We start from the raw sequence: 23,452 nt of genomic DNA, 5'->3' as shown, positions 1-23,452 counted from the left end.
TTTACATTTTTAAACTTTAATGTCACCCTGCAAATTCATTCTTCAAGTTATGTTTATTTTCTGGTACATAATAAAAGTGCTTCTAGTACAACTGTGGAAAAGAGTTAATATTCTAAGCAAGGCATACTGAAACATTTATGAAGTGATTTTTAGAAATGTGACTGCCGAATATGAACACAACAAAAATGGATTTTTAGCTTGAGATGCTGTTCTTCAGACGTGGTTATTAATAGTTTGCCTTGTTCACAAGTGTCTTAGGATGAACAAGGAGCTCTGGGCAGCAGTCCAGGTGGCCACTGTGGTGTTTGCTGCTCACATCTCATTCTATGTTTTACAGCCTGGAAACATTCTCTGAGAGAAAAATGGAATGCCAAGTCAGTGTATGTGGTCGGAAATGCTACTGCTTCTCTAGGTAAGCAATCAAGGTAAAGTAAAACACCAAAAAAATGACTGGGATGTTATGATTTATAATAAAAATGTGTATTTGGCTTTGTCCCTCTCCCTGGGACAAATCTCCTTTATAAAACCCTTGGTATTTGCTAAGCGATGAGAAAGATGAAGTTGCCCCCCTTTTTTTGAAAGCTTTACTTATTTATGAGAGAGAGAGCTTTCACTGTACCCTTAGCAGCAGCATATTTGACTAATTATTTATAAATATAATAAGCAAAATACCATGTTTTAAACTATAGGTTTTTTTGTTTTTTTAAACAAGCAAGGTTAAGTCATTGGGGAATGAAAAACTATTCTTCTTCTTTCCTATAGTCTCTGTTACTACCATAGTCACCCTTCTGTACCTGGTTAACAAATGTAGGTTGGATTGGATCATTTGCTCCCAGAATCAGGCACATGGTTTACTAACTATTGCCTGTTTATTATAAAGGATATTTCAAAGGATACGAATGAACCACAGATGGAAGAAACGCCTAGAGTAAGGTGGGGGGCGGGAAGGGGTGCACTTCCACACCCCCTCCAGGTGCACTGCCTTCCCAGCACCTCTCTGTGGCACCATTTGGGTTTTCATAAAGGCTTCATTTCATAGGCGTGATTGAGTAAGTCATTGGTCATTGGTGATTAATTTAACCTCCAGCCCCACTCTTCTCCTTGGAGGCTAGAGACTACCCTCTCTAATCACAGGGTTGGTTCCCCTGGCAACCCCCATCCTTCAGGGCTTTCCAAACACCAGCTCATTAACATAAACTCAGGTGTAATGGAAAGAGATCTATTATGAATAACAAAAGGCAATTTTAGAGGCTCCTGGGTGGCTCATTCAGTGAAGGGTTTGACTCTTGATTTCAGTTCAGGTCCTGATCTCAGGGACCTGGTCTCAAGTCCAGGTCATGATCAAGTTCCCAGTCCTGCTCTGCACTCAGCAGGGAGTCTGCTGGAGGATTTTTCTCCCTCTCCTGCCTCTCCTGCTTGTCCTGGTAAAGGTAAAGTGAGACAAATATATTCAAATATTGCTAAATGGCATTAGAAATTGGGTCATATATTTTCAGAAATACTTGTTCAGTATGTATTCAGAAGTTCTATTACATTGGTGCCCGGCTGGCTCAGTCAGTAGAGCATGCAATGCTTGATCTCAGGGTTGTGAGTTTAAGCCCCACGATGGCCATAGAGATTACTTAAAAAAATAAAATCTTTTAAAAATAAAAAAAATAAATAAGGCTCTATTACAAGCTTTGGACCCTCTGGCCCACTAATCCCTTTCCTGATAATCTAGCCAAAGGTAATCCAAAACAGGAGAAAAGAATCGGTTTTTATATGCGAATGTATAGCATAGCATTATTTATAATCGTGGAAAAAGGAGCCCCCAATAGGGGAATAGTTAAATAAATTATGATACATCTTTATGATGATTATATAGTTTCTTCTTTTATATACTTTTTCTTTTGAAGGAAATTTACAGAAAATTTAAGTTACAATACAAAGAACTCAATCTTTCCTGGAGTCCTGGAGAGTAAGTTGCCAACGTGATGTCCCACCAACCCCGAATAGTTGAATGTAGGTTCCCTACAAACAAGCACATTGTTCCGTATCGCTGCGACTATCCAGAAATTAATAGGGACATGCTAGTACCTCCTAATTCTCCGTAATGTCCATCGTGGTGGAAGGACGGCATTCAGGATCCTGTCTTGCCTTCGTCAGCATGTCTAGTTAGTTTCCTGAAGGCCAGAAAGGTGCCTCTGTCTGTCTTTGGTTTTGTGACCTTGACACTGGCCAGTTGTTTATAGACAGTCCCCCAATTTAGTGTGTGGGCCTGGTGTCCATTTCCACTATGAGAAACATTTCTGTCTTCTCTTTGCTTCAACTGTTCCATTCACCAGACCTGATGTGCAGCTGCTGGGGGGAGCCAGAGGCAGCTTTCGGGCCAGAGGGTTCCTGCAAGACGGCCCCCGGTGACCTCGGTGCTCCCACCACTGTGACATCCCCATCCCTTGAGCTGCGAGTTGCTTGACTAATGAAGAGCTGGTGCGTCGCTTTTCAGCTTTTCAACACAGAGCAGCTTGCAGCTCGGGGCTCCAGTGAAGAGGGGATCGGGCCTTGGTTACCAAGGAAACCGCCCCCACTCTCCCATCCCCCCCCCAGATCAGTTAAGAATTTGCTTACACTTTCCTTTCACTGTTTCTTTTTTTCTGAAGTAGAAGAGGAAAGAAAATTCTCATGGCAACTTTGGACTTAGACATCACTTCAGCTCTCAAACACGGCACGTTTGGAAATGGTCCTGTTCTGATTCTCACGCCACCTTCAGTCTCGTCTCAGTGGCACCCCTGTGCAGGCTGCATCTCAGTGTTCTGTCAAATGAGAAGAAAACCCAAGAGCAAAAGTGGGGATACGGGATGAGAAACCTGGGACAGAGCCGGCTAGTGTGGGCCGGCCTCCCGTGTGCTCCAGATGGCAGAGCCTGGTCCCGTGGGATCCCCGGCCCTGGCCTATACCCTGTTTATCCACTGCAAGAAGGACATGTTCTAAGGGCTGATCTAAGGGCATGATCAAAGAAGGGATGAGATTAGGGATTTTGCACCTTTAAAAAGTCTCTTGGGGAAAAAAAAATCTCTTGGGAGAGAGGTGCTCGGCTGGCTCAGCTGGGACCCACACTGCTGTGTGATTAAAAGTAATTAAAAGTAATCTCTATTACTTTTTAAAAAGAAAAGAAAAAAACAATCTCTTAGGAGAAACCACATTCTATCTTAACATGAAAGTCAGTCACCCAACCTTGGAACCTTCTCAGTTCACCTTCCCAGACGTGGTGTCCCAGAGGACCTCTCTCTGGTGAACTGCTGGACACTTCTGTTCATCCCGAGGCCCAGCAAGACTGTGGAGGGTGAGAGGAACTTGAACATGGACAGCCAGAGGAGTCCCAAGTCCAAGCATTGGTCATCTTCTGCTGCGTAACAATTGCCCAAAACTTAGTGGCTAGAAACAATAAGCATTTAAATTCTTACAGTTTCTTTAAGTCCGAAATCTGGGAATGGCTAAGTTGGGTCCGTCTGGCTCGGGGTCTCTCACCAGGCTGCAGATATCTCAAGGCTTGACTTGGGGGTTCTGCTTCCAAAACCACGCACATGGCTCCACTTCCCAGGCCCCACATGGCCCTCTTTGAGGGCTGCCTTAGGAGACGGCAGCAGGGTTCCCCTATTATAAGACAATCCAAGAGCCAGCACAAAAGAGCCTCCTGGCCAGAAGCCAGTCTTTTCATCGTCTAATCTTGGGAATGACATCCCATCACTTCCGCCATCTTCCTTTTGTTTGAATACAGCCAGTCCAGCCTCGCTCAAGGGATGGGGATGTCACAGTGGTGTGAGTACTGAGGTCACCAGGGGCCGTCTTGCAGGAGCCCTCTGGCCCAAGAGCTGCCTCTGGCTCCCCCCAGAAGCTGCACATCAGGTCAGGAGAATGAAACAGTTAAAGCAAAGAGAAGATACAAATGTTTCTCATAGTGGAAATGGAAACTTGGCCCAAGTCAGTGGTCTTGATGTCAAAGTCCATCAAGATTGATTTATCTTAGAGAGACAGAGTGAGTGCACGCGAGAGTGCGAGTGGACGGAGCGGTAGAGGAAGAGGATCTTCAAGCCGACTCTCTGCTGAGCGAGGAGTCCGACCCAGGGTTTGATCCCAGGACCCATGAGCCAAAACCCAAGAGCTGGATCCTCGCCCGACAGCCACTCAGGCACCCCATAAACCATATCTGTTTTTTGAGTATTTATCATTGCTTCATTTTCCCATGACTTCTGGGGGAATACTGAGATCATCTGTGTCTATAACCTTAATGTGTCTTCACATCCCACCTGTTGATTCTTATGATTTGCCTTTGCACTAAGCATTTTCTTTTAAGATTTTATTTATTTGTGTGAGAGAGAGCGAGTGAGTGCACAAGCAGGGGGAGCAGCAGGCAGAGAGAGAAGCAGACTCCCCGCTGAGCAAGGAGCCAGGAGCCTGATGCGGGGCTCCATCCCAGGACCCCAGGATCATGACCTGAGCAAACGCTTAACTGTCTGAACCCCCCAGGCGCCCTGCACTAAGAACTTTCCCCCCTTGAGACAAGTGCATGATACCTTCGAGCATAGGCGTCCTCCAGCGGGGGGGCTCACCCCAGGTTTACCCGAGCTCCCGACTGGGCGCACCATGGCAGTCCTCGCCTTAAGCTCTTAAATGGAAAGAACACGATGGCAGGTTAGTCTGGGGGCAGACTGGTTTGTTTCACTGGTGTGAGTCACTGGGAGCTCCCCTGTCACCACGGCCTGGGGAGCCCCCGGAGGCGGGTTTGCCAGCGCCCGAGGCCCTGGGCCCGTGGCTGAAACCTTGCACCCGCTTAGAGCAGAGCCAGTCTTGCCACCACAGGGGTGGAGACCTTCCTGTGAACATCCCTCCCTGACCTCTACTGAGAGCCTCTGCGGGCTGTGGGCGGCCACACAGCCAGGCCCTGTCCTCGCAGACAGAGCTGACAGGTGCTGGACGGCTCGGGGCTCTGCTCCCTGGGAACAGGGCACGAGAGTCGGCGTGGCTCCTCCCGTCTAGTCGCCGCAGGAACCACGCGGGTGAGCCGACGGTAAAGAGCGCCATCACTGTGGTACTGAGGTCCCAGTTCGCTCCTGGGGAGTCTTCAGTGCTCTGGTGTCCGATCAGAGGAGGGGCGGCCGTACAGTGTAATCACGGCTTTGTTCCAGAACAAAGTTTACGGCGGCATGTGACTTTTGTCTCTTGGGCTTGGGACGCTAGCAATGACCTGTTAATGAAAAAGCTGACGGTGTTGATGTGAAAGCTGCCGTTTGTTATTAGCCGGCGGGTCTCACATGAATCCTAAAGGGAATGGCCACAGCCCTCCTCCGTCGGGGGTGCCGCAGCCCATGGACAGGTGGCGAGCGCGGATGGCACGGGGGCCGCGGCCCTTCCTCCCTCGGCGTCGTCTGCGGACGGGCCAGCGTCTCCCGTGTGGAAGAGTGCCCAGGGGCCTGGGGTGGGGGGCTGCTCCTGCCGCACTCCTTGATGGGAGCTGCTCACCCCTCAGCCCAGAAGACCCATAGTTGAGGTGCTGGAGGTCTTTTTTTTTTTTTTTTAAGATTTTATTTACTTATTTATTTGACAGAGATCACAAGTAGGCAGAGAGGCAGGCAGAGAGAGAAGGAAGCAGGCTCCCTGCTGAGCAGAAAGCCCAATGTGGGGCTTGATCCCAGGACCCTGGGATCATGACCGGAGCTGAAGGCAGAGGCTTTAACCCACTGAGCCACCCAGGCGCCCCGATGCTGGAGGTCTTTGTTGGCAGGATCCTGTGGAACCTCTCCTGCCCTCCCTTCCGTTTCAGTCTGGCCACGTCAGCCCACAACACCCTTCTGGACGGGGCTGGCCTCATCTCCCCAAGAGAACGAGGGCCCGCTCATGCCCTGTGAGACGTAGCAAATCCTAAATGCTCGCCACCTCCTCACTGGCCGATAAGAAAGCCGCCTTTCTTCAGCTCCCCTGGATGGCCAGGGCTGGCTCTCATCATCTCGCGTAATCTTTAAAGCAGTTCCCTGTGGCTGGTGTCCTCCCCTCGTGTAGATGAGCTCAGTGGGGCTCAGAGAAATGGGCGCGTGACCCAAAGCCACACATCTAGGAAGGGTGGGCCCAGGGCCCAGCACCCTCGCGTTGGCCGCGGTGCCTGCCATCATCCCGTACCAGCCTTCAGGAGGAGACGTTCCTTTGCATTTGCACATTAGCAAACAACCCAGGAAGAGAGGTCTTTGGGGAAAACACATTTCCTTTGTTATTTTTCAGTGAATAAAATCGGCCTGGACACAGAAGGAGCAAACTCTGGGAATGCAGAAAAGCTTGCAGAATACATTTGTTCCCGTAAGTAGAAAAAGGTCACCCCAAGTGACGCCCATTTACTTTTTGTTCATTGGCCTCACCCCCCGCCCCGCACCCCAGCGCCCCGGGAGAGGAACGTTTCCTGGGCGCGTTCTCCGTGGTGATGCGGGTTGGCTCAAGTGTGCAGGTTGCTCGTGGGACCGCAGGCTCCTTTGACTGTGTGTGTCTGTGTTGCTGGAAATTCAGCCCGCCTCTCTCCGCCCCCTCCTCCAGAGGACTGGAGACAACTGGAACAAGACACAAAACGAAACATTCAGAGACAAATCCCAGGAGACCATCTGCAGTAATGCTGACAGGAGTGGGGGCGGGCTCTTGGCACTGGGAACCTTCCCTGAGTCTGTGTCCGCTCCTCGCCTCCCCTCCTCCCTGCTCTTCTCAGGGGCCGCCTCCTTCTCCAAGCAGCCCACCCCTGGGAGCATGTCCCTGGGCAGCATGTGGCCCCGGACCTGAGATGGCAGCGTGTAGAGGGGTTTGCCTTTCAGTGGGGGTGCAGCCTTGATGGAAGCAAAGATGTGGGGGAGCTCTCGGAGCGAGAGGCACGGGAGGGCCAGAGTGGTCCTCCTCGCTTGTATCTCCCATCCTCTGTCCCCCAGGGCTAACCTGGAGGCAGACACTCGCTCTTGCGTCCTGTCGCCCCTGCCATGGGTAAGATGAGTTGAATGATCACTGACCCATCACGGGCTGTTCACGAGGTATTAGATACTCAGAGATGAAACACGCACGATGCCAGCATATGCCGGGCTCCAGATGGCCCCCTGCCCTTCCACGGCACTCAACGGGCATGCCTTCCCACTGCGGCTTCTGCCCCCGCAGAGCGTCCGGGGCCGCGGCGGAGGCTGCCGGGCAGTGGAGCAGGGCAGCTGGAGGGAAGGCGCTCCCTGCCTCTGCGGTCACATCCGCCACTATGGCCCAGCCCAGCTCTTTGCTTTCGTTTGCTGATGTCTCTAAGTTTTGAAAAATGCTCTTCATACTGAGGGGGTGTGTTTCGGAGACCCTCCAAAGCCCCAGGGACGAAGGAGGTGAGCCCTAATGCAGTGACCCTCTGGGCCCCATCCCGGCCGAAGCAGGTGCTGGCCTGGGCTGGACTGGAGCACCGAGTACCCAGCACTGTGTTCCCATCCCCGGGCAGCACCGCTGGGCCTCCTGCCCCGGCTCTTGGGGCCACCACTGCACGTGAGCCGCAGGGCCTCGGGGGCTCTTCAGTAGGACAGTCGCGGGGCCCACGACTCTAGTGGCCAGCTCCGTGGCGCTTTGGCGAGCCACTCTCATTTCTCCCTTCCTGTGCAGCCGTCTTGCCTCAGCCCTCCTGTCGGTGCTGCCCACAGAGACTCTGTCCTTCACGTAGGCTCCTCTGTGACAGGGACGCCACAGGCTGCGTTTCTTCCACGTCCACTGTCCTGGAGACCGTGGCCCTCCTCTGGCCACCCCCACCACACGCATGCCCTTTGTGCCTCACCTTGTCGCTTAACCCACTCCTGCCTCATGGCCCGGCACACAGGTGTCCCCACGCGGTGTTTGTTGAGCACTGTTCAGCTGTTCTGGCGGGACAGGAGGGCGTATGGGGAGCGAGGCAAGAGAGGGCTTGGTCCCTGACAACAGGCCTGGCCAAGCTGAGTGGCCATTTTCCTGAGCGTCAGCCCAGGCCTGCCAGGAGCGCACTAACGTGCGGCCAGGAGTCAAAACCTGCTGGGAAGCCAAAGGTGGTTATGCCGGGGATCCGGGGTGAGCACGGTCCTGGGCGCCTCAGGGTCCTCGGGCCCATCGGACTGTTTTGAGGATCACCACGCCTCAGCTCTTCCAGGGCAAGAGGAACATCATGTGATTGGGTTTTTCCCCAGCAGCTCCTGGTGTGGGATGCCTGTGCTCCAGAATGATCCAACGCCAGGCTCTTTATTTCTGATGTCCTTAGGAGATGGTCACCATCAAATAGTAACAAAGCCGTTCTGTTTTAAAGTAGAAATCAATGTAAATGGTGGAGCTTGGCATTCCCCAGGGGATTAAGTGCCTCCTTGGTTCACGAAGATGGATGACTGGTTCCATGGGTGGGACAGCATTTAGCTCTGTCTCCAGGGCAGATGACTGGCTGTGCTCACCACTGGCGCTCAAGTTCTAGAAAGAGATGGAAGGAAACTGAGTCGTTCCTCACTCTCAGGTCCAGAGGCTCCTTGCTCTGCACACACAAGCAGGAAGGATCGGAGTCGTTCTGAGATACCACACTAGTGTTTCCATTAACGGACTCAAGATTTCCAGGGGATAGGGACGCTCTCTGCCTTATCTCCGCAGAGACTGGGCTGCATCCTCTGTGAAGTCTTTATGTCTTCTTCTCATTTGTAACCAGCACTCCCGGTTGTCCTAATAAATCTTCAGTCGCAGTTAGAATATCCAAACACGAATCCTTCTTGACTGCTAACAGGGACTTTCACTTGGTTTTACGAAAGCATCAATGATTTTCTCCCCCAACAAGCTCTGAAACTGGATTTTAAAAGCTAAAAACCTACTTCCAGTGTTTGCGGTCAACAGGCCAATTTGTAGTTACTGCTTCTCTCTCTCTTTTTTTTTTTTTAAAGATTTTATTTATTTATTTGACAGAGAGAGATCACAAGTAGACAGAGAGGCAGGCAGAGAGAGAGAGAGGGAAGCAGGCTCGCTGCTGAGCAGAGAGCCCGATGCGGGACTCGATCCCAGGACCCTGAGATCATGACCTGAGCTGAAGGCAGCGGCTTAACCCACTGAGCCACCCAGGCGCCCTTCTCTCTTTTATGTAACACTTTTTACTACGGGTCAGGTGCCAGTGCAGCTCTTAAAACTATTAACCCATTTAGCTCATTGTTCTGACAGAAAATTCTCCCCCTCCAGGAGATCCGCTCTAATGGAAAAGCGAGCAGCAAATAAATGGTAGAAGGGGGCATTACGGCATTCTGCAAGAGGGGGGTGCGGTTACCTGAAATGTCCCCGGTTCGGGGGCCACCAACAGCCACCCCTGCAGCCTCGCCGACTTGCTTGGCCCTTTCTTCCCTCGCCACCAGCCCTGCTGTCCGGATTCTCCACCATGAGAATCTCTGCATGACTGCATCTCCCAGCCTGGGAGGCCGAAATCAGTTCTGACCTGGCAGTAGATGGACCTTTCCAGCCACAAACGTGTCCTACAGTGAAATGGCATTTTTAAAAAAAAATCAGCCTTGTTACCTTAATTTCCACATTGACTTTTTATGGCGTCCCCAGCCCCTCGGCACAACCCTCTCCTGCGATTTTCAGCGCTCTTGCTGGCCTCAGCCCCCACAGCCCTGTTAAAGGAATGGCGGCCTCTAAGCCCTGGGAGTCACCATTGAGTCCTCTCTGTTGGGTGAGGCCCCTGCCAGGCCCCCGTCTCTCCCTATTATTCCAGGAAAATTCTCACACCTCTGCAGAGCCAGCCAGCATCAGCATTGGCCTATGTGAGTTAAAAATCTGCAGACAGTAAACTTCGCCCAAAAAGATGGGTTCTTTGCCTCTGACTTCTTGAAGGGGACAGGTCCCAGAAAGGATGGTTGTGGTAGATCGCCACTTGGCAGAAGAGAATTCTACTGGGGCATTTTCAGGTTTTCCTCCTTTGCTGAGAGTGTCACGGGTTTCCACAAAGACAGCTGGGCTGATTGGGCCTGCATGCATGGCCTGGCTCTCTGATGGTACGATGAGAGAAGACAGTCATCTGCCCTGTACCAGGACACACATGCTAAGCTCCCATTCTCCGAGTTAGTGGCCAGCTATCCGGGAGTGAGCACGAGCAGCTCAGTACTGGGCTAGATCTTCCAAAGAGCTGCTTTGAAGAGCAGATACTGGAATCTTCCAAAGGCCTCTTGCACACGTCTAGGGCTAGGCTTGCTGGATAGGCAGGCCTTGGTTTTTCTGCCGGATTCTCGAAGCTGCCCCAGAGCAGGTGGCTGGGGGGTTCTGTGGGAGCAGCTTTGGCCCCTAGAATCCTGCACCCCCAGCACCTAACTTCACGGATGGATGCACAGACCGGAGGCATGCCTGGCTCTGGGTAAGAAAGTCGCACCTGAACATCGCTTTGGAAATTTGTCTCCAAGGACGGCAGCCACAGCACATGAAGCATTTCCTCCCACCGGAAAAGAGCAATCAGTGGGCATCTATCGTCTACATTTGAATTTGTCCCGATTCCTTGTGTTCTTTTATGTCCATGCTGATAGTTACAGAGCAGCTTAAATCAAGAACACATTCACCAGTACGTAGTTATTGAATAACCTGGAAAAAGGAAGTTGTCCCTGTAGTTGGGCTTGGCCTTCAGGGAGATGGTGCTGGACGGGAAGAGCTTGGGTTGTTCCTTCCTCTGACTGCAGTCCCCACAGAGGTGTTCGGGGAGATCGGATGGGGACAGAACAATGCGCTTGTGCGTGAGCAACAGCCACTAAGACTTATTCCAACTGATGGACGGACGTCGGAGGGGAGTGGTTAGTTCGATCACACTGTTCACATTTGGGGAAGCTTCTCCCATTGGTTTTGTTGTTTGGTAATGTCTCAGGTCAGAGCTCAGACCGCATGCCGTCTTCGTTCTGCGGAGAGCCTGGAGCTGGACGCACCCTTAGGTCTTCCTAGAGTGGAGACGGGGAGCTGGGTGGGAGGCAGGGCCCTTCTCAGCAGGCCGGGTCCCTCCACAGCCACCCATCCGGCCTGTGGGCACTTAGCCAGGTGACCGCCGTCCTGAGGGGACAGTAGGCAGACAGCTCGTCTCTGTCTGGGGGTGGCTGCCCGGCCACTTCTGGCTGCCATTTCCCTGCTGCCTTGTGAGCGTGGGCCCTGGCTTCTGACTCCAGCCAAGTGCAGAGCGGCATGCTAGCTCGTGCCTGCCGCCCAGCGCTGCATCAGGACCAGAGGGGCTGGAGGAGCCTGGGGATCAGTGGCCCCAGCATGTGGGGACCCCCATTTTCTGAGCGCCGCGGCCGACTCCTCTGCGATCTAGTAGCAAGGTCAGCTTCTTCCCTCCCACTCACAGCCACCGGGTGAGCTGGAGCTGCTGCTCCCCGTGCCCCGGGCACGTGCAACCCCTTCCTGAAAGGATTAACAAAGTCTGGTTCTTTATCCACAGGGGAGTCACCGGCATTGCCCCTTCTGTTTCCCTGCGGAACCGTCAAAGGAGAAATCCTGCCGAAAATGCTCAAGGACAGAGGTGACGAGGGTGCATTGGCTTGTGGCACAGCCCACCCCCCCCCCCCCCGCTCTGCCCCCTCGGGGCTGCCGGGAGCCTTCGCGGTCCGCGTGCAGGGTTGGCTGTGTGGAGCCCCCAGGAAAGGGTGGGCCGCCCTCATGGTCGTGTCCGGTGTGGGGTACAGGCTGCTGTCCTGACCGTAGCTGGGAGCCCGCAGGGTGTCACAGCCGTCGCCAAGAGTGTGGGTGGTGCTGGGGCAGACGGACCCTGGAGCAGGTCCCCGTACAGAGGAGAGTCTCGGGAGGGAGCCCAGTGTTCCCAGTGGAATAAAGCCTGTTTTCTGCTTTTGACTGTGCCCAGGGATCCCCATGGAAAGCATAACTGTCTATCAGAAGATCCCACACCCAGGAATCCAAGTGAACCTCAAAAGCTACTATTCTAAGCAGGTGGGTGGTGCCTGCAGGGAGAGCTCTGGGTGATGGGTGGTGGGGGCCGGGGGGCAAGAGGCCCAAACCCCTGTGCATGGTCCCCCCATCCCCAGTTGCATGACTTCCCAAGGCTCCATCTCTGTATCTGTGAAATGGGAACAGAACTCTCCTGTAAGGTTTCTAGAAGGATGAAAGGAGATAATATGCACAAAGCCCTGTGGATTCCACCCCAGACCTGGTGGGCCTGGGCAGCTAGGGGCCCTCGTGCCACCGTCCTTCATTGTGTGGGGCCCTGAGGGAGCCGCAGGGGCAGAGGCTGGGAGGGGAGGCGGGGCCCACGCTGGGAAGGCCCACAGTGCCCACCGAGGGGTCTGGACTGAATTTGGGAAGCCACAGAGACCTCTGAAGGCTTCAGGCAGGAAGGTGGGTGGCGCCAGTTTAAGCTTTCCCACATCTGTACTCAGTGGGCTGCCTCCCCTCCCTCTCCCAGGACAGGCTTCTGAAGGGCTTGCTGGCTCTGGACGGCCCGTTAGTGCAGACCAAAACAGAAAGGCTGTGCAGCCAGTGCGCCTTCTGTCTCCTGAGAAGGGATGCAGAGCTGACAGGGAGCGGGCCTGGACTGCCGTCTCACTCATCAGGGCCACTCTGGCCACGTGAGCTCGTGGCACCATCTGCTCGGCTGGGCATGGGGTCCACGGCTGCCATGTTTTCTGGCCAGACAGACAGACCTGTGGGCCAGCAGAGCAATGAGGAGCAGCACTCAGCCTCCCCAAAGGCACCCTGCCCTCTAAACGGTGCCTCACCTGAACTTGGCTTTGGCCTCGAGGGAGCAGAGAAGGCCACGTCCACCAGGAACCCTCCTGCTGTGACTCTGTGGGGCTGCCTGAGGGCTGCCTCCTGGGGCTCCAGGGTTGATGGCACCTGGCTAGAAGAACCAGCGGAACATTCTCTTCTTGGCCTGTGCCGACATACTGGTCTTGTGCTCTCCCTGCAGGGCGTTCCGGCCAGCATCACGTTCTTCAGTCCCTCTGGCCTTATGTACAGCCTCAAGCACATTCAAGAGTTATCTGGTGACAACATCGACCGAATTAAGGTGAGGTATTCAGTGGGCTTTTGGTCTTTTTCAGATTTTTAAAAATTCTTGCCAATTATCCTAGAGTTTCCGTGTAAAGTCAGAGCACTCCTGACCTAGCAGACACCATGCTCTCCGCTTGTAGCCCTGGAACGGCCGGGCTCTAGAATTCTCCAGCACCACTTCCTGGCTGGTGCTCTTGGGCAAGTTACTTAATCTCTCTGAGCCTGTTTCCTCATTTGTACCACGAGGACGATGATTCTTCTGTGGCCTTTAGAGACGTGTAGTCGCACTTTATCTGTGGGGGATACGTTCCCAGACCTTCAGGTGGAAGTCTGAAACCACGGCTACTACCCAGTCCTGATAGAGTGTGTTCTTTCCTACACATACATCCCTGTGATGAAGTTTAATTTCTAAATTAGGCCCCATACGAGATTAACAACCACTGACAATAAAGCCGTTACAGCAGTGTCTTGTGGTAACAGTGACGTGAACTCTCTCAGGACGCCTTGCTGTGGTGTGCGCACCCTCCTTCTCCCGAGATGTGAGATGGGAACGTGTCTCGGTGATGAGACAAGGGGAGGGGAGTGATGGAGGCGAGTGACGCAGCGTGAGGCTGGTCTGGACGGCGGTTGACTGCGGGGAACTAGCAGTGTGGACAGTGAAACCGCGAATAAGGGGGCAGGGGCTGCTCAGGGACCTGCAGTCGAGGGGGGCTGCTGTCTGTGGTCTTCTCCGACAGAGGAGTCTCAGGACTGGATGAGACTTCGGGCCAGTCCTTGGCCAGAACCTGGCAAGCGTCCTAGTGTCCTTTCCCTGGTTTCCCATCGAAACATCTTGGCTTTATCTATTCTAAAAGCCATTCCCTCTTTTCATGTCTTTTAATTCAAAAGCTTAACATTCCCACTTGTGAGGGACCCCATTTGCTGGGCGTCTACAAGTAACGACGAGGCTTCTGGGGCCCGTGACAGGAAGGCTCTTGAACTGGCTGCAGTGGGACCGAGGAGAGGGCGGAGGACAGGCCGCCAGCACCGCATCCTCACGCACAGCGAGCGCCCTTGGCTTTTACTCCGGGTGCGTCTCACGGCCTGCGGACTCAGCGCCGGCTCCCGGTTCTACAGGGCTACTGGGCCCAGAGCAGTTGTGTGTCTGTGTCTTGCCCGAGGTCTCACGGGAGGAAGGGGTTTGAACCCAGGAAGACGGGTGCCACGTTGTTGGCCGAGGTGACACCTGAGCCGTGGCCAGTTGCTGGAACGTTTTCGGGCAGTATCTTGTAGAACGCGCCCACCGGTCCAGTGGCGGGAATCAGGCAAAACTGGAACCACTGTCCTGACCACGGGTGAAGCAGCTGAGGCCCAGAGAGGTTAAATGACAGGAGAGGAGAACGGTGTCTAACGCTCAGGGTTGGAAGGATTGAGAAGATTAGGCCCTGACGTGCTCAGGCAGTTAGTGACCGGCCCACAGTCCGCCCTTTCCTCCCTGGAGGCTGGGAGAAGCCGGGGTGCTGGGCTGCCCCAGTTCTCGCCGCTGGGACGTGCCCGGCAGCCGGGCCACCGCAGTCTCCACGGAGCTGCTCTCTGGGCTCTCGGGACTGCCTTCCTCTGCTTATCAGCGTGGTGCTTTGCAGGCTCCCCCGGTCTGTGGCCTGTCAGGACTTCGCTTCTTTTTGTGGCCGTGGGAGCGTCCGCGCTGGGCCGCGGCACCGCGTCTTCAGCCGCTCCTCGGCGACGGGCGCTGGGTCCGCTCCGGGGCGGGCAGGAGGGACGCTGGGCCCGACTGTGGTTCTGAAGCGGTCGCGTGCTTCCACCTCTCTTGAGCATGCACTAAGGAGGGGAACTGCGGGGCCGCGCGGTCACTGTATGTCTCACTTTGGTAATTTTGAAGAAGCAGCGTCTTCCCGAGCAGCTGCCGCGCTCTGCTTCCGCACCAGCCGTGTGGGAAGGTGCCGGTTCCTCCACGGCCTGCGCAGAGCTTGTCTTCTCTGTCTTCATGCTCAGAGCCGTCCCGGCGGCCGGGGCCAGTTCTGACTTGGATTTCCCTACGACCCACGACGCCCAGCAGCTGTCCCCGCGTGTGCTGGCCGGTCCGGTTGTCCTTCGGACAAGCGTCTGTTCACGTCCTTGCCGTGTTCTTGTGGCCGGTGCTGCTGGGCTGGACGAGTTCTGGGTTCCTGGATCCAGGCTCCGCCACAGATGGACGATGTGCAGAAATTTTCCCTGTCCCCTGAGTTGTCTTTTCCCTTCTGTGATGGTGTCCTCAGAAGCAGGACAGTTTTTCCGTTTTGGTAAAGACGCACTTACCTGGCTTTCCCTTTGCTACTTGGGCCGTGAGCGGTGGAGCTAATCCCAGGCGTGAAGACTCGCCCTGTGTTCCTTCTGTGCTGACGGTCTCTGCTCTCACACTTAGGCCTGGGAGCCACTTCAGGTTCACGAGTGTGTCTGCTGTGAGGTGGGGCTCCTCCCAGCGCCATCTTTCCCTCAGGGAGTTTCTCGAGGAACGGCTGCGTCATGAGGTGGAGCGGGGGGCGGGGAGCTTGGGCTTCCGGGGGCAGCAGCCTCTGTCCTGTGGCTCTGACATGCCCCAGAAAGTGTCCTGAGAGTGGTCCCTGTGCCACGCCTGGTCCCGGGAGGGAGGATGGGAGGGGGCGCCGGGTAAGGGCTGCCGTCCTCCCAGACCTTCCCCGGGGCGCGGGTGCACCCAGTGCGGGGGTGGGGTGACGGGCGTGCTCTCCCCCAGAGCAACAGGCCTTGCTTCCCCCCGTGCTAGCCTGCCATGCGAGGGCAGCTGCACCCCTTCTACAGGTGAGCACACGGGGCCAGAGGGGCTCCGTGACCTGTGAGGACACCTGGGCAAGGGCCGGGGTCACCACGACGGAAAACCACATTCAGCCCCAAGCGAGGCTCTGCATGTGACCATCAAACGCGCCATGTGCAGGGAGAGAGGCGGCCCGCTGACACGGCTCAGGCCACCGAGCGTCTCGCTCAGAGTAACCGTGTCCCCCGCTGAGTACTCGTCTGTGCCGGGGCCCCGGCCAGGTGCTTGCTCGCAGCGGCCTCTCGTGATCCTCGCAGCAGCCCCTGGGGAAGGCGGTGACCCTGTTTTACAGATGAAGGGACAGGGGTCCAGAGGCGGCAGGGCTAGGATGGGAACCTGATCCTCGGCTGCTGAGTTTTCCTGGGGTGGAGGGGTGCGGGGGGCGGTGCAGCCGGGGCCCCCGCCACGCCCGGAGCACCTCGCCGACTTTGCGCGCTGCTCCACGTGGACCCCCCCCCCCAGGGCAGAACCGTGGGCCGCTAAGGCCTGTGGAGAGGCGGCCAAGACGGTGGGAGGGGTGTCCGCCCGTGAGCCCCAGTGACCCGACTGGCCCCAGGCCCTGCCCCACTGTCCTCCCGGCCCTGCAGGGGCACTGAAGCTCCCCCTCTCTCCCCCCACAGTTTGCCGCCATCGGCCCCAGCACAGCCCGTGCGCTGACCGCCCAGGGCCTGCGTGTGAGCTGCATGGCCGAGAGCCCCACGCCGCTGGCCCTGGCCAAGGGTCTCCAGGTGGCCCTCCAGGCCCCCAGCTGCTGAGTCGGTGACCGTTCCCGCTGCGCTGCTGTCCCCGGCCCAGGGCACCGTGCTGCTGCTGCAGGGAAGCGAGCCATCGGCAGGGCCCCCACGCCTCGGCCTCGTGCCTCTGCAGGGCCCCTGGGGCCGGCGAGAGCTCCTCTGGCAGAGGCAAGAAAACCAAATAAACCGCCCGGCTCCCCGCACCGACTGTGTTGTCCCTTGCCGTGTGTCGTTTTGCACACAGAGCCGTGTCTGTGGAGGAAACAGATGCGCCCACGTTCCGAGAGCCGCCAAGCCGGCAGGCACGAGAACATCTGTGTAGGAAGCAGCTTCGTTCGTCTCCGAGAAGGGACCTGCGAGTTCCTGCCTGTGCGCTGTGGCCAGTTGCTGTGCCGATCAGGAGAGACCATCTTCCCTCCCGAGCTGAAATGCAGCCCAGGCCGGGCAGGGCGTCTGCGGGGCGGGGAGGTGGGTTTACACAGGAGGCCTTCGTCTGCAAGGTGCCAGGCCTGCGGACAGGCTTGGGGACTCTGCCCACAAACTTTATTTCTACTTTTTAAAAATCTTGGCCTGGAACCTGAGCTGGGTAGACTATCGCCCACGTCCGTCGTTCGGTCACCTGAGCTGGTGGCAGGAAGGGGTCTGACCTGGCAGTCCTGCCTCCCTCCTCCTCGTGCCCCTTCACAATCTGAGGCGGGGACGCCACTCTGACTCCTGTTTCTCTGGGGAAGAACCTGAGACTCGTGGCATTAAATGCCTTGCTCAGGGTCACCCAGTGATGAGTGACCAGCCAGGATGCTCTGCAAGGGACTTGGGGACGTCAAGCACAGAGGCCCAGACTGATGGCACTCCGGAGCTGCCTCACCTCCACGTGACCTCAGCAGAAAAGTGAGGACCTGGTGATAATTAGTGGTGTAACCTGAGCGGAAGTTCTGCGGGTACCGTGATGGCCCCGTACTTTTTGTCTGCGGTCCTGTTTCCGAGGACGGGTCAGAATCCATCCGACCGCTTCTTTCCGATCTGAAAGTCAGGTCTGGACCGATGGGGTGTGTTCAGAACCCCTGCCGCTCCCAGGGAGCCTTTTTCTGCTGGAGTCACCTTTTCTGAGCCCGGGGAAGCGCCGTGCCCCAGGCAGCCCACGCTAAGGTGGGTGCTGCCCTCCCGGCCCCACAGTGCCACCAAGCAGTGCCCGCCAGGCCAGGCTGCTGCAGCAGCATCTAGAGGCCAGCCTCAGGACAGTGTCGTCACCGGACCAGAGATGGCTACGCGAGCCTCAGCGTCCAAGGGCTGCGGCAGGTGCTGCTATGTGAGGAGGAACGGCTGCCGTGCCCCCCTCGGTGGTCGTGTGGGGCCGACAAGACCAAGGCTGGTGGAGGCGGTCCCCTGACCGTGGGCCTGCAGGTTGCTCCCGATTATATCCCCACACTTGCGCTCTGCCTCTGACCCACCTGCTGCCCGCTGTCCCCTGTGTGCGCACAGCCCCCGGCTGCCATCACCCCTACATAGGAGGCCCCACTGAGGTGTCACCTGGGTGAGGACAGGAACCAGCCCTCCCACAGTGGACAGTGCCTGGGCTTCTTTGCAGGGACTGGGAGTAAGTGAAGGGTCCTGAGGGTTCGGGAAGCTTGGGCTGGGGGAGCATGAAGACCAGGAGGAGAGGGTGCAGTGGAACTCTCGGAGCCCCGTCTCCCTGACACCGGGGGGGTCACTCCTGCCGTGTGAGCTGCAGGCTGCCCACCTGTCAAAGGCAGATGAGCGACCGCCTCCTAGAGGTGTGCCCTGCAGCTCAGAAAACTCCATCTAGAACTCGCCGAAGCTGCCTTCAGATCTGGATGGAGAGCTTATGCTGGTGGGTAGTAAGCAGTGTGTCGCGTATTGTCATACACAAACAACACTGCGCATTTACTGCTCTGAGCTGAGAGGTCTGTCTGGCAGAAGGCGTTGCCAGATGGCAGAGGCGATGTTGGGGTCATGGCCCCGACACCTAATGAGTTCTGAGTACCTGGGGATCAGAGACAGCACAGCGTTTGCCCTGGAGGGGCCTGCAAACATCCGGAGAGAACAAAGTCAGGAGGCAGCTGAGTTCCACATAAAGAACCTGTATTTCACACAACAGGCCCGTGGCCTGGAGACAGGGGGGCAGGCCACCTCTCTTTGGACAGTTGCCAGAGCACCGCTCTCCGAGCTTCTGTCGCTGGGAGGGTGACCGCAGGGAGCTGGAGACAGCAGAGTCTCGGGATGGCCTTCTTCCAGACCAAGTCACCTGCCTTTTGTGTCGATGCCATCGATTGTCATATGTCCCTTCGGAGATTTTATAGTAAGCATTAGATTTGATTTTTCTTTCTTTTAAAGTAGGCTCCAAACCCAGCATGGAGCCCAGCACAGGGCTTGAACCCACGGTTGAGACCTGAGCTGAGAACAAGATGGGATACTTCACTGAATGAGCCACTCAGGTGCCCCCAGATTTCTTTTTTTTTTTTTAAAGCCCATTTCTTACAACTGCCTGGAGGTTCTCAGCTGGGCAAATCACGCTACTGACTGTACAGACCTCTCAGCCCTCCTCCCTTTCGCACTCACTTCAGTGTTCTGCACACTTTGCAGCAAAGACAGAGGACGCAGCAAATCAGCAACCACGCGATAAGCAGTAAGCCGCAGCCGATGGCAATCATGACCTCCACGTCAGTGGCCATCGTCGAAGCGTCTCACACACCTGCGCAGAGAAGTGCGGGCGAGCGGTGACTGTGGCCTCCCTCCCCCCGGCCCCCTCTCCGCCTCGGCACACGTCCTTCCGTGGGGAAGCAGGAGCCCCAAACCACAGAGCCTTCCATGTGTAAGCGTGTGTGACTGCTCCCGGGGAGGCCTGGGGGCCAAGGCTGGCCATGGGGGAAAGGGGATTTCTTCGCGGGTGGAGAGTGACTGAAATGCAGAGTCCAGAGTGAAGGAAATCAGAAGATCAGGCAGTGGGAAGACTTTTTCTCCCATTCACGGGCAGAAGTGTGTGGCTGTGAGTCACACCCAGGCCTGCCCTTGCACAGGTGGTTTCCAAAAACCTGGGCCTTTGAGATTGATCCACGTTCAGAGGCAAAACTGACCCCTCACTGGGCATAAGGCTCAGAAATCTCCTGTGGGAATAATTAAGGGAAAGTCTCTTTCAAAATGTTATGCTGTGTGATGCTGAGAATATGCAACCCCATATTGTACAGACATGTACTTCAGGGGGAAAAAAACGTCTTCACTCCTTCCACTGACAACTGGGTCCTGCCATCTCAGCATTTAAGAAGATTCTAGAAGCTTCCAGCCAAACCCTTCCCCAAGCTCAGAGATGAGGAGTGCCCTGCACAGACCAAGAACACCAGCTTCTCTTGGAGTTGCTGTCGCTCCTGTCTGTATTGTAGACCACCCGCTTTTCTCTGCCATTTTTTCTCCTAAATCTGATTTCCATAAAATCCAATTTACCTGGAATACGCAATTTAGTTAATCAAGCAGTGGGAACCTTGTGACGCCAGTCAGGCTACTCAGAGGCTTTGAAATAATCAGAAGAATGCTCTGAGAGAAGGGTAGACAGTCCCTGGGTCCGGGGGCCCCGAGCGGGTGAGTCCCAGGCCAACCGCACAACCCAGCAGAAAAGACCAATGTGAGGGAACAAGACCCTTCCGTCATAAAGCCCTAGTGGGTCCCCCTGCCGTCTTTACGGAGAGCTGCTGTGCACGTTTGAAGACCTGACTTTCAGAAGCGCCGTCTTCGGCCAGGGCTCAAGGGATGGGTGGGCCCCGACTTGGTCTTTCAGACCCAGCAGAACTCAGGCTGTGTGACATCACCCCTCGGGACACCAGCACTCAACCACAGAGTTCTCAATTCTGCTCCGTGTTCAGAATGTTAGCCTCCCAGGAAAGATAGTGTCTAGGTGGCATCGTGAATAATTTTGTTCTAAACCTTGTACCTGTGAAGGTTTTGGTTTCCCCAAGAGAAAACATTTAGCATTATCTTCTAATCAAAACACAGTTCGAGGGTCGCCACGGTGGCTCAGTCAGTTAAGTGTCTGCCTTTGGCTCAGGACATGATCCCAGGGTCTTGGGATGGAGCCCCACGTTGGGCTTCCTGCTCAGCGGCAAGCCTGCTTCTTCCTCTCCCACTACTCCCTCCCCTGCTCGTCCTCTCTCTTTCTCTCAAATAAAATCTTTAAAAAAAAAAGCAAACACAAAACAGTTTGAATTTCAATTTAAAAAAACAGAACAGACAACCCAAACATGTGCAAGGTGAAGACGACCCTTAAGCCTCAAAGTTGCACTGGGCTTTGGCCACACGGTGCAGTAATTCTGTGGCCATTTATTCAGATGTACATGTCCATTGACACGCATGCAGATGTGAAGTATGTTGATATATACACACTGACATGATTGACACCTGTCAGTCACATGTGTGCTTATATATATTATACATGTAAATGACACGTGTATGACAGGTAGGATACAGGGCACAGTGGGAAGGAACTCAAGTAGGGCACCGATTGTGGCCCGGCCCCTCTGGTCACGTGGTGCAGAGAGCCTGCCAGGCCGACTCTGTGAGATGAGGGATGGGCTTCCCGGGCCTCTCACGGAAGTCCAGGTACATGGGCAGAGCAGGTCCGGTGGGCACGGGTACGCACCAGAAGGCCCCCAGCGCTGGGGCCAGCCCCCCTCTGGCTCTGTGTAAATGTCGGGCGCCACAGTCACATGGGAGTACCAGGTGCATGTGCGCCACTGGGAGTCGCTCGTCGTGCTTTTCATCTTCTTCATTTGGTTCTACAAGAAGTATTCAGGATGTCCCTTGCAATCAGAAGCTAATTTAAAATGTAATGGGGGGGGCGCCTGGGTGGCTCAGTTGTTAGGCATCTGCCTTCGGCCCAGATGTGGTCCCGGGGTCCTGGGATCCAGCCCCACTTCGGCTCCCTGCTCAGTGGGAAGCCTGCTTCTCCCTCTCCCTGTGACCATGCTTGTGTGGCCCCTCTCACTGTGTCTCTCTGTCAGATAAATAAAATCTTTAAATACATAAAATGTAATGAAAGAGGCTGGAGTTGAAGATGTGAACTCTGCCCGGGTGCACGTGATACTGGCAGACGCTGCTGCTCAGTTTTAAGGCGTGATCATGGTGGTAAGCTTTGCTCTTTCTCCCCAACAGTCGATCCTGTACGGATCCCTACGAACATAGTTACGCACAGGATTCTATAGGATGCCTGGGGCTTGCTTCTGCAGCGGGTGTGAGGCTAATGATGAGAAATGACATGAGCCACGCCTGTCTCCTGACAGCTGGCCCAGGTGTCCTCTCCCGCCACAGCCCCAGGAGTGCCCACGGGGCGCTCCCAGCCAGTGGTGCTGGTTCGGGAGCCGGGAGGGCACGTCCACAGGAGACACAGTCGGGGGTGGGGCGGTCTGTGGGTCTGTGGACACAGCTGAGTGTGAGCGACCCTGCGGGGGAAGGTCATCTAAGAGATGACTGCCGATTGTCCCATGAGCTGGACTCGGGCACGCCGACGCTCCTCACCCACTCCCAGTCCTTGGAACGTGGGTTCCGTTCGGCTTGCCTTTCCCGCTCCCAGACACTGTTCTAAGGACACAGCCTTGGGAGGTGATGTGGTGTCGAAAACACCTGCAGAGTTTATGGGACTGAGCCCAGGTAGGGCCTCCTGATAAACTTCCAAGATCTGGCAGGCGGTTTCAGGGACCCATTACACCTGCACAGCCCTGGGAGGGTTTCAACCCCATAGGCCCCCCACTCCAAAGTCATGCCTCCCCACCCCTACTCGCTCTTGTGTCCCCACCTGGTATGGGGCCGGCCTCAGATGTCTCTGAGCCGACAGGAACTGAGTGGGGCTGTGCAGCTGGCCTGACGAGCAGCCCAGTTCCAGGGCTGGCCTTGTCACTGCAGCATTGGTGTGAGGCCAAACACCTGCTCCAGGGATCTCGCTAGGAATGAATTCCCCTGCGTCACAGCCTGGTACGGTGCCCTGTCTAGAAACCCAATATCCTAGAGGGGTCTCAGGCTACAGGGCCATCAGGCCAACCTGGCACAGAAGGGCTGCTAGGGCACCCTGGAGGGACTGCAGTCTACACCTGCCTCGGGGCTGCACCCCTTTACCCATCTTCCACAGAGCAGCTGGGAGGATTCTTTTAAGTTTATGTCTTTACTTAAGTCATCTACACCAAACATGGGATTTGAACTTACAACCCCAAGATCAAGGGTCTCCTGCTCCTCTGACTAAGCCGCCAGGTGCCCCAGGTGGATTCTTTAAATGATGAAGCAATAAAGTCACTCTCCTGCTCAAAAGATCCCCAACGAACTTGGGGTAGAATCCAAATTATCTGACCTCCAGGTCCTTCATCGTCTTCCCATCCACCCTCTTTTCCATCGTCACCTCCCTCCTCCCACCGCCCGCTGACATCTACCACACTGCCCTCTGTTACTCTGCAGGGGCTGGGTCCTGCCTCAGGGCCTTTGCACTTTCCTTTTCCTTTGCCCACACCACCCACGAATCCCAATCACATGTGACATTGTCCCTCTTGCTTTTCTTTCATTGCTTACATTTCATCTTTGCGATAGGTCTTTCCTAGACCCTTAATATCGACTGCCCACCTCCAAGGCACTCAGTTTCCTGATCTGCATTCTCAGCTCCTGTCACCATTTTAATTTTTCATTCATTGGCTTGTTTATTGTCTGTCTCTTCCACTTAGAATATAAGTTCCAAGCGGGCAAAGAACAAGTGCATCATGTTCATTTCCGTATCCCCTGTCCCTAGAAGAGTAAGGAGTGTTTGATGAATGAACGAGGAGCTAAGGGACAGCCCGCACACCTGCTCCCCTGCTGTTAGCAGACTGCGACACTGGCATTCCAGGCTCTCACCCACAGCCACAGTGCCTGGAGGGCCTTTCGCTCTTCCCTC

The 23,452-nt window shown here is 55.4% G+C and overlaps 1 protein-coding gene across 3 annotated transcripts in view; it reads left to right on the top strand.

Moving 5' to 3' along the window:
* Positions 1-16,737, top strand: part of UROS (uroporphyrinogen III synthase) — a 31,491-nt gene extending 14,754 nt beyond the window's left edge. For all 3 annotated transcript variants that reach the window (XM_046026984.1, XM_046026983.1, XM_046026982.1), the window contains exons 5-10: positions 338-412; positions 6,253-6,327; positions 11,429-11,509; positions 11,849-11,934; positions 12,911-13,009; positions 16,423-16,737. In XM_046026984.1, the coding sequence (XP_045882940.1) occupies positions 338-412; positions 6,253-6,327; positions 11,429-11,509; positions 11,849-11,934; positions 12,911-13,009; positions 16,423-16,557 (551 nt within the window). In that variant the 3' untranslated portion in view covers positions 16,558-16,737. The remainder of the gene's footprint in view (positions 1-337; positions 413-6,252; positions 6,328-11,428; positions 11,510-11,848; positions 11,935-12,910; positions 13,010-16,422) is intronic.
* The last annotated feature ends 6,715 nt before the right edge of the window (positions 16,738-23,452 follow it).

Source organism: Meles meles, chromosome 13, assembly GCF_922984935.1.
Source record: "Meles meles chromosome 13, mMelMel3.1 paternal haplotype, whole genome shotgun sequence".
In the NCBI taxonomy this organism is placed as follows: Eukaryota; Metazoa; Chordata; class Mammalia; order Carnivora; family Mustelidae; genus Meles; species Meles meles.
This window is presented reverse-complemented; position numbering and strand designations above follow the sequence as displayed.